Here is an 11,000-nt window from a genome sequence, read left to right on the forward strand (position 1 = left end):
CCCCCCCCCCCCCCCCCCCAATTCATTTATTCATTCATTTAAAATACAACAAATTCATCAGAAAGAAGAAAAAAAATTATTATCAGCCCCTTATTTAAAAAATACAAAATAACTACAAACAATCTTCACTGAACAATCACCAAACTGAAAAAAAAAAAAAAAAAAATCAGTCATCCTTCACCTGGCACCATACCTTCCCCAACAACTAACTTCATCATCTTTTTAAACATATAAATTGTTTTAGAATTTTTATGGCGATATCAAGACGATTCCATAATCCTGTTCCCTGAATTATAACACAGCTCCTTCAGACTAGTTCTAAATGGAGGTTTTACAAACATTTCCATTCCATTAAGTTATAATGACTCTCCAAAAAAGTTCAATCCGGTCCTCTGGACATTCAAAAAAACAAAACAAAGCAAAAAAATGTAAAAACGTTTTGTCTCTCATTAGAGAGACTTCCTCAGTCTGAGGAGCTGTATTCAGCTCAGTCTCTTAAATAGCACCTTCTCAGAGTGGATCAACCAGTTTGACAACCAAAAGCAGCTGCTCACATGATCAAGAAGGACGGACCATCAGCCTAACAATGGATCATTAGCATACTGATGACCGAGGTCTACACTCATCTCCAGGCCAGCGGTCACTCTTTCAGGGATGAAGATGTGCACATCCTGGACAGAGAGGAACGATGGTTTGAGAGAGGAGTAAAGGAGGCCATCTTTGTGAAAAGAAATCGTCCATCGTTAAACAGGGGTGGAGGCCTCCATGTTCAACTGTCCCCCTCTTACAATGCTGTGATTGCTAGTATCACTCAACCCCCTGTGAATAGTAAACAGCCATCAGTGTGCTAATGATCCATTGTTGGACTGATGGTCCTTCTTGATCATGTGAGCAGCTGCTTTTGGTTGTCAGCAGCAAACTGGTTGATCCACTCTGAGAAGGTGCTATTTAAGAGACTGAGCTGAATACAGCACCTCAGACTGAGGAAGTCTTTCGGATGAAAGACGAAACCTTTCTATATTTTTTTTTTGCTTTGTTTTGTTTTTTTTGAATGTCCAGAGGACCAGATTGAACTTTTTTGGATTTTTCTACCTGGATTATTGAGCATGCATCAGGATATAATGACTCTCTTTTTAAACAAATTTTAATTGAATATTTGGGGGCAATATATTTTTTATGAGCTTTATACATGACTTGTAAAATACTATATAATAATATACCAAATCATAAAATTTTAATAATTTCAACTGATGAAATAATGTATTTGTTGGGTGACCATAACACTTCCTAATATCAATCAATCAACCTTTATTTAGACAGGTAAATCCCATTGAGCCTCGAGGATTCATTTACAAGAGAGACCTGATTTCTAATAATAATAATTCTTATAGCTTTTTTGTAAAATAAAAATGGGATTTATAATTGTTTTGCATGTTTTCCCCAAACTTCAATGCGATAATTAAATATGGAATGATCATTACATTATACAATATCTACAAAGCTTTTTCATATAAAAACTCTTGTTACTTTAAACAGTAATGCAATTGAGCTATTTTTATTCTTAAGTAATTTACATGGGATTTCCATGTCAGCTTCTAATCAATAACAACACCCAACAATTTTATTTCATTAACTATGAATTTTAATACTGTCAATTTTAAAGTTGTTGTTTAAAGTTAAAACTATTAATATTGACAAAGTTGAGAGTTTCAAATTTATTTGACGGTGATTAAAATTTTTTTGAAGGCTAAATACAAATAAAAAGTGAACATTAATTTATTTGTACGTTTTTTTTAGGCTTTTATATCGTTTATATCGTTAGACCGAAATTAAGAAATTGTGATAAAAGTTTTGGCCATATTGTCCAGCCCTACGATAAACTAATAATGTCTCTAATCAAAAGTTTGTCCAGGCTGCAGACACACATCTGTTCCATCACCAGCTCAACACAAACTGTCCCTTCAGCTGCTCCAGACATCTCGCTCTAGAGACGGAACGGCTCAGGTAAAAATCTGAACACTTTGGGTCGCCTGTCTCCGTTTGGCTCGTGTGACTTTAAGCAGTAACTTGAGCCCTACGATGTCCTTGTGAGGAAAATGGACAGAAAACAGAACCAAGGACTTCATGACTAGTTTGGAAAACTTAACTGACCCGAGCACAGACGCCGTTTGTGATGCAGCGGTTCTGCTGGACTCACCTCTCCCAACAGGTCGCTGTAGAAGATCTTGAAAACCTCGTAGAAGCCGAACTTGCAGAGCCCCTGCATGGAATAACCAAAAAAGGTGGGGGCCCAGCCCTTCGCCAGACCTCGGACTCCATCTTCTCTCACAGTCACTGCAAAGCCGTTCCCAATGCTCTTATATTTATCTGGATTCACCTGAGAGAGAGAGAGAGGCTCAACGGTGAACATGGGTTAATAAATCAGGAGCTCCTTCTGCGGGAGCCAACATCTGCAGGCTCCGCTTTTTAAAAAATTAAAACAAGTGAAGAGTTTTTCTGAGCTGCGTTTGATCCAACGGATCTGTCAGAACATTAAAGACGTGCACTGGTTTTAACTCGGCCTTAAACTCTGAAGAACAGCACTACATGCTGCAGGGTTAAAAATATATAGAATCTGTAGATCAAAATATTTATTATGAACAAATATCTGCACTAGCTTTGATAATTGGTGGTTTTAAAACTGTAAAACTGGTGTTTGCTTCTTCAACCATCAGGTACTGGGCTGATTTTCTTCTTCAGGTTATTGTTCATAGTCTTCTTCCACCCTGCTTTTTCCTAACTTGATCTTCATGTAGGATCTAATATGTTGGGATGAACGTTTTAAAAGAATCTGTTGTAATGTCTGCCTTATGCATGAAAACACTTCAGTTCTGTTTCCACTTAACCAGGAACAAAAGCTGAAACTGGTGCTTCCTTTCTCTGTACGGATGAAACTTCAGCCAATTTAATGTTCAACCTGGTAGGAACACCAGAAATGAGTGCATCTCAAGAACTGACCTTCAAACTCAGTGTTGTGTGAAGTTCTGACCTAGCACAGCTTTCTGCTCACATTACAGGTTCAGCTAAAGGTTCTGGTTCCATACAAACCTGTAGACGGCACTTGACCAGGTCGAGCGGTACCACTGCAGTGTGTGTGATGCCGCAGCTCAGGATACCACCAAAACCGCAAAGAGCATAGTACTTTGAGGAGCCAAACTCGCAGCTGACATCCTCTGTGGTAGAAGGGGGAGGGGACAACACACATGCAACATGCAGGGTCACGTGCAGCACAGGACACATGTGATTGAAACAGAGCAACATGATGGGGGAGGCAGGATTCAGCCCCCATCAGGAGCTCCGGCACCAACATTCATTATGAAATCATTAACAGGATGGTGAAACATCTGGGAGCTCAGTGGTGTTCTGCTGCTCAATCAGGTCCAGGTTTCAGTTCTCACCAGTCAGTACAACTGCTGGGAGTCTAAAGAAATCTACGGTGCAAATGACCAGGGCAATTCTGTGTAACAGAAGCAGAACATCAGTGAGGTCCAACACAATGATTATGAAATTAACTGCACAGTTCTTCATGTAGATTACAATAAAACGCACAGATTTGTCCGAATTGGGCTTCAGCTTCTGAACTGGACTGTTTGGGATTGGATTCATCAGCTCTGTTGTGGAGGATGAAGATGGTAGCAGCATCAGTCTGCTGGTGTCAAACTAATCCTCCCATCAGGTCCAATTCTGCTGACCTTCAGCTCCATGAGTCCTCTGTTCTGGACCAAATGTGAGGTCAGGGTTTGTCTGATCAAACATTAACACTGGAGGCATGCAGTCAGATTCTGATCACTACACACCCCATGAATAACAGGAATTAATCCACACCGATGGAATGGCAAAGTGAACGGGTTGGTGACCGTTCTGCCATGCGTACATGAACCAAACGACACCACACCTGACAAAACGCAACACTTAAAAGAGGAAAAACTGGCGGCGTTCAGGTAAAAATGGATGCGAACTACAAAAGACAGACCTGCAATCTGCATTTGACCAGATCGAGGGGCACCACGGCTGTGTGTGTGGTACCACAGCTTAGAATCCCACCGAACCCGCACAGGACGAAATACTTCTGAGAGCCGAACTCACAACTGTCTCCCTCTGAGGACACAAACGGAGGCTTTCAGACCAGGAGATGAGACACTTTAGGTCCTTTAATCTGGATCAGAAGATATCATCTGTGAGCTCAGGGGAAATGTGAGACCTCTGATATGAACCGAACCTTTACAGCAGCGTGTCAGAAAAACTCAAGACTGTCCACATTGATCCAGTCAGGACACAAAGTTCGGTCACAAAAAAAGTTCAAAACTTTTGGTCATTAAGGCTTCATAGAATCTTTATCCAGTATATAAAGCTCGGTAGACCCGGTCAGGTCCAGTTAGCTGTAAAGAAGAGGACATGGACCGCTGTGTCCTTCTGTGTCCTCCACAGGCGGCCTGTAGCCGTCAGGGTTAGCTGCTAACTGCTAACATTAGCTACACGTTAAATGTCAAACCTTTAAACTCTGCTGCAACAATATTAAACACAAACATTTAATAAACATGGCGAATAAATTTTGGAGTAAAGTTAGTAAGCCCAACCGGGTGACACAGTTAAATGTCCGAGCCGCCTCTTGGCGGGGTTTACCGTCTACGGTGGAGGCTGCTGCCAGTCTACGAGTCCTCTGTGCTCCATGGAGGTTCTGCTGGGGCTCTTCCGCTTTCTGGAGGGTGAACAGGGGGGCGCTGAACGGGTTGGCCCGGGCCAGGTGAGTCAGGGAGTTCGGGTACATGGTGGTGGACTACCTGCCGGCAGAACTGCGGTGAAGAGCAAGTCGTTAGCTCGTCAGCTTTAGCTAGAACGTCACGTGATAAGATACGTTCCGTACCCCTCGGAAATCAGAACACTCATCTGCAACATTGCACCCAACTTTCTTTGTTACGCGTGTAACTGATGAAACGGTATGCGCTTTGAAAGCAAATAACTTGTTTTTCAAAATCAGGGACATAGGATGAAGCTTCTGACTTTCCATGAAATGATTCTTTGTGACTTTCCAGGAAGTAACCAACTTTGTGAAGCATTCCCATTGATAAAATTCAGTCAGAACCTAGAAATTCTAACTTCCCACTTTAAATGGAACGCATCATTATGTGACGCTCTGCGCAGCTAACTGCGAACAAGACGTACTTTGATCAATATACTGCAAGAGCGCGCCGTGCTTTTACTGCAGGTACATCCCTTCCTCGCACGTAAATGAAGCCCGTCTAAATCAGATTCTCACCTTTGCTCCACTCAGCCTGATGTAAAAAAAAAAATCCGCTAGTGCGGAGCTAAGCTAACATGGACATCCTCAACAATGGATGATTCCCTGTAACTCACAGTTCCAACACAGTAAGTAGATCACAGGAGTTCCATTTCATACAGTCAGTGACGCTCGTTTTATTCTGTGTAAGGGTAATGAGGAAATAAACTCACTCTTTCAGTGCCTTAAAATGGCGCCTCCGCGTTGCTGTAGCCGGCTGCTCGAAGAGACTGAATGACCTCGTGTAAATCTATTTGTCCTTTCATGACGTCACTTAAAATATTGGGCGGGGCTGTAAGATACATTGACCAATAAGATCTCGGAACGGAGCTGTCAATCGCAGAATAGCTCCGCGACAAAGTTAAAGTGACAGTTCGAACATTTTCAAGCGCTCGTAGAAGTCCATCCATCCATCCATCTTTTACCCACTTCTTCCATTTTGGGTCACGAGGGTCACCGGTGCCCATGTCCAGCAATCACTGTGGGAGGAGCGGGGTACACCCTGGACGGATCGCAAGTCCATCACAGGGCTAGTGACTTATAACATTATTTTGTAAACAACCATCAGTTTTATATAGTTATTATAGTTGGGTTATTATAGTTATTATAGTTGGGTTATTATAGTTATTATAGATTCTGTGCTTAGTGTCGCGATCTTGTAATCCTGAGGTTGTAACTCAAAGACAGGTTGTGTCAGGAAGGGCACTTGGTGTAAAAAAACTGGTCTGCTAAATCTGTCACGAAAACTTACTTGCTGTGGCAACTCCCTCATTAAGGGAGCAGCCTAAAGATAAACAACAACACTGAAGACAGAGGTTTTTTTTTTTTTTTGGTTACCAGTAAAGATTCAGTTTATTGTCCTTCACCAAGATAAAAGCATGACAGAATGAAATTTCATGCTTAGGTCGACAGAAACCGAAAAGATTAAAAAACAAGATAATAATCCATAAATAATTCTCACGTGATGTCACACATCACACTAGCTGCCATCTTGATGACTAAGCAATAGCTTCAGTCATGGCAAAGTAAACATTTGACAATTGTGGGCTATTTAACTTTAATGGCAATGGCTGTTTCATGTTGGGTAAACAATGTTCTTATTGTGCAGACGGTTTCGCAAAAACGTTTTCTTTATATTCCAAAAATGAGGAAATATGAAGAACTTCATACAGAGCAGTTGAGGATAGAATGTCAGTGAGTCTGGCTTGCAGTGATGACAAGGATTCGGCTTTGAAATATCTAGAATCTGCTCAGAACATTTTTATTCCATCCATCCATTATCTTTACCTGTTTATTCCGTTTTGGGTCACAGGGGTCGCCGGTGCCCATGTCCAGCAATCACTGTGCGAGGGGCGGGGTACACCCTGGACGGGTCGCAAGTCCATCACAGGGCCACATACAGACAAACAAGACAAACAACCATTTACTCTCTCACTCACACCTAGGGACAATTTAGAGTTACCAATCAGCCTAACATGCATGTTTTTGGTCTGTGGGAGGAGTACCCGGAGAAAACCCACGCATGCACGGAGAGAACATGCAAACTCCACCCAGAAAGGCCCCTGGACCGGGGTTTGAACCAAGGACCTGCTCGCTGAGAGGCAGCAGCTCTACCAGTTGCGCCACCGTGCTGCCTACATTTTTATTCCATTAAGTCTTATTAAACAATGTTAGAGTATAATTGTATGTTTGCTAGACTAAGTTCACAGTGTAGAACGTCTCTACTGTACAGTGTGGATTCATTTTTCTGCACACGTTTTTTCATACTCCCGAATTAACGCAGAACACCTGACATTCCTCAGTTTAAATATAGAAAAAGATGTGGATATCTAAATCTTCTCTTTGCAGATGATGTGGTCCTGTTGGTGTCATCGTGCCGTGATCTTCAGCTCTCACTGGAGAGGTTCACAGCTGAGTGTGAAGCGGCTGGGATGAGAATCAGCACCTCCAAATCTGAGGCCATGGTCCTCAGTCAGAGGATGGATTGCTCTCTTCAGGTCGAGGGTGAGGTTCTGCCTCAAGTGGAGGAGTTCAAGTGTCTCAGGGTTTTGTTCATGAGATAGGGTGAGAAGTTCAGTTATCAAGGAGAGACTCGTAGTAGAACCGCTGCTCCTCCACGTCGAGAGGAGCTAGTTGAGGTGGTTTGGGCATCTGGTAAGGATGCTTCCTGGGCGCCTCCCTACAGGCACTGATCTTCGGGCATGTCCAACTGGGAGGAGACCACGGTGAAGACCCAGGACATGCTTGAGAGTCTATATCTCTCGGTTGGCCTAGGGACAATTTAACACCAGCCAGGTTAACACTTTGTTGTACCCTGGGCAACAATCGTCAAGGGCCCCATCATCACAACCCCAGAATCACCATAATCTGGCAAAATACAGAATAAATTACCATAATATACAGTAAATATACTTCAAATTCTATCAAGTGTATTTTGATGTATAAAACTCCAAATGCTCATTGACACAAATCATCAAGACTGAATTAAGTTGAACACACTTTGAACACCACATGACACCATGTGTACTTGTTCAGTAACGTTGACCATTGGTGTCAGAAGCATTTGTAATGTGTGTGTGTGTGTGTGTGTGTGTGGGGGGGGGGGTGTCTGGGGGGTCCTCCCCCAGAAACTTTTGAATAAAGTAGATGCTATTTCCTGCACTCTGGTGTATTTTAATGGTTTAACATCTAGTATTACCTACATAAGTAAACACTTGATTCAGTAACTATTTTAGAGCTAATGGCACAACAAGAAGTAGTCTGACCAACAGCTGATTCAATGAATTAAAAATATTATATATTCAAAGGTGATGATTTGATGCCATCCATCCATCCATCCATTATCTTTACCCGTTTATTCCATTTTGGGTCACGGGGGTCGCTGGTGCCCATGTCCAGCAATCGATTTGATGCCCACATTAAAATTAAATGACTGTAACTTGGTTGACTTCAAATGCAATAAGATAATCAATGAATGTTTGTGACAAAGGATTTACTGATTATAACAAAGATTCCTTCAAGAAACCTCCTAATATAAATCATAAAACCATAATGACTTCTGCTCATTCTAAATTTATCAAATGGCCTAAATCTACTAAAGTGAAGGAGAATCATTTTAAAATAATAAATAAGATATATCCTGTAGCCATGTTTCTTGAAATAAGATTTAAATTTTAGGTTGATTTGTGTGCCCTTTGTAAATCAGAAGATGAATCCCTCGAGCAATTTTTTTTATGTCAATACAAAGTTTTAGGTCAGACATCAGAAACTGGATTAATCTCAAACTTAACATTCCTTCTTTTCATGCTGATGACATTTTACTTTATGTGGAAAACTTAAGCTCAACTTTCTCTGATGCCATAAATATAGTCGTACTTATAGCAAAGAACCACATTCATTGTAGTAAGAGGAGAGATAATGATAATCAGCCCTCCTTCTTGTTTTATGAATGATTTTAAGCCATACTATTCTTCATTAAGTAGATTAAAAAACTGCAAAGCTGCTAGAATCATCTCACAACAGATACAAACTTATTGTTTTAATTAAAACAATGTTTTTCACATAGTCGCGCTCGTTTGTTTTTTATATACTTAATTTTTAATGTTTTTTTTTCCTCTTTCATTATTTTGTGAAATGTAGTTATGATACTTCACGAGTTTCCTTTTATATTTTGTTGTATTGTTCTGTTTTGCGTTGTTAATAACGTTCTAGAAAAAAAGTCTGAGCTTGTCAGCAGGTAAGGGGCGTTTACCTTCGGGACAAATTGAGGTTGTCGATTGGTCAGTTGCTGACACGCCTACTGGATTGATTGACAGGTCGTGCAGTCTAGGATCCAATTCAGTTAAAAAAATAAAAAAATAAAATAAAAAACATGTTCTTCAAATCTCTGGACTCATTAATTCTTTCTTTTATTTGGAATGGTAAACATCCCAGATTAAGGAAAGCCTTCCTTCAAAGACCTAAACAGTCAGGTGGAATGGCCTTGCCCAACTTTCAAAACTACTACTGGGCAGCTAACATTTGAGGACTGCTTCACTGGCAGCACTTTCATTTGGATCCTTCACATCCAGTCTGGGTGTCCATGGAGGTTCATGCTGGAGGTACTGGAACTTCTCTGTCTGCACTTTTAGGTTCACCTTTTCCTCTGACCTGTTCAGTTCCATTTGGTGGCCCAGTCGTTAAACATTCTCTTAAAATCTGGTCTCAAATCAGAAAAACACTTGGTCGCCAGGCTTTTTCACTTTTAAGTACTATTGCAGGTTTGCACTGTTTGCTCCATCAGCTGGATTTCGAGTTTGGCACGAAAAAGGAGTAAAATGTTTTGCGGATTTATATTCAGATGGATACTTTTCCAGCTTCTCGGAACTAACAAAAACGTTTGGAATTGGATCCTCAAATTGCTTCAGATTTCTGCAGGTCAGGCATTATGTGAAAAGTATGACACCACAATTTCCCCGTAAACCTCCAGATAATCCTCTCGATGCATTTCTGTCAATCAATCCCACTTCCAAAGGTGTGTTGTCTCAACTTTATAATCTCATCTTCAAATTGCATTGCCCATCTCTGACTGCTATTAAAACAGTCTGGGAACAAGACGTTCAATCCCCCCTCTCTGACCAGGTATGGGACTCTATTCTGGATCAGGTGCATTCAACTTCAATGTGTGCTCGCCATGCACTTCTACAATTTAAAGTTGTCCATCGGGTACACTTCTCTAAAGTTAAACTGGCACGCATTTACCCAAATGTGGACCCAACGTGTGACAGGTGTAGGAGTGCACCTGCTAACATTAATCCACATGTTTTGGTCTTGCCCTTCCCTGGTTAGTTTTTGGAAATCAGTCTCCTGTACTATATCTGAAGTTTTGCAATGTGAGATTGAGCCAAACCCCATCTCTGCCGTCTTTGGAGTGGCCCCAGAACTAGACATACCACGCTTCAAACAAAGAATGCTGTCATTTTTATCATTACTTGCCAGGAGAGCTATTTTATTAAGGTGGAAAGATCCATCTCCCCCTTCACATTCACACTGGATCAGGGATATTATGTTTTTTTATGGACTTAGAAAAGATAACATTTACTGTCCGAGGTTCTGAAAATAGATTTTATAAAGCTCGGCGCCCTTTCTTAACTGTTTATGAGAAATCCTCTACTATTGTCTCTGAGTAGCTCCCCTCCTCCACCCCCCTTTTTATTATTTATTTATTTATTTTATGTGGATAATATATTTTATGGTCAGGGGGATCTAAAATCACATTATATTTATATTTTTTTGTATTTATTTTTATTTACTTTGCTCAAATGTTGTTTATTTTACTTTAGATATATGTGGGTATGTCTTCTGTCTGGGGATTTGTTTTTGGGTTAAAATCTGTTAAGGCTTGATTGTTATGCATGGTTTTGTACCATATTTGTCAATATACAGCTAATAATCAATACAAAGATATTAAATGAGAAAACCATTAAAAAAAAACAAAAAAACATGAGAGCTGCAGCAGCCGGTGCTGGAAGGAGGCGGGGTGGCCCAAAATGCAGCAGAAGCGCAGAAGTCTCTCTGCAAGTAAAGCAGGAGATGACCAGATATTTTGCTTGTGCCCTCACTGCCCTGGGCCCCATAGAGATCTTGGCCCCCTGGGCACTTGCCCAGTTGCCCATATGGTTAATCTGGCCTTGGGCCTGGGAAC

At 41.0% G+C, this 11,000-nt stretch overlaps 1 protein-coding gene across 2 annotated transcripts in view; it reads right to left on the reverse strand.

Annotated features, from left to right (window-relative positions):
* The window catches only part of LOC119428109 (phosphate carrier protein, mitochondrial), a 16,722-nt gene extending 11,145 nt beyond the window's left edge, over positions 1 to 5,577 (reverse strand). The window contains exons 1-4 of one of the 2 annotated variants that reach the window (XM_037695751.1): positions 5,491 to 5,577; positions 4,663 to 4,832; positions 3,088 to 3,212; positions 2,198 to 2,377 (exon numbers count right to left, since the gene is read on the reverse strand). In XM_037695751.1, the coding sequence (XP_037551679.1) occupies positions 2,198 to 2,377; positions 3,088 to 3,212; positions 4,663 to 4,807 (450 nt within the window). In that variant the 5' untranslated portion in view covers positions 4,808 to 4,832; positions 5,491 to 5,577. Of the gene's footprint in view, positions 1 to 2,197; positions 2,378 to 3,087; positions 3,213 to 4,012; positions 4,138 to 4,662; positions 4,833 to 5,490 lie in introns of both variants that reach the window. The other variant, XM_037695750.1, reaches the window with a different exon arrangement.
* Between the last annotated feature and the right edge of the window lie 5,423 nt (positions 5,578 to 11,000).

Source organism: Nematolebias whitei, chromosome 22, assembly GCF_014905685.2.
Source record: "Nematolebias whitei isolate Nwh7 chromosome 22, NemWhi1, whole genome shotgun sequence".
NCBI classification, from domain to species: Eukaryota; Metazoa; Chordata; class Actinopteri; order Cyprinodontiformes; family Rivulidae; genus Nematolebias; species Nematolebias whitei.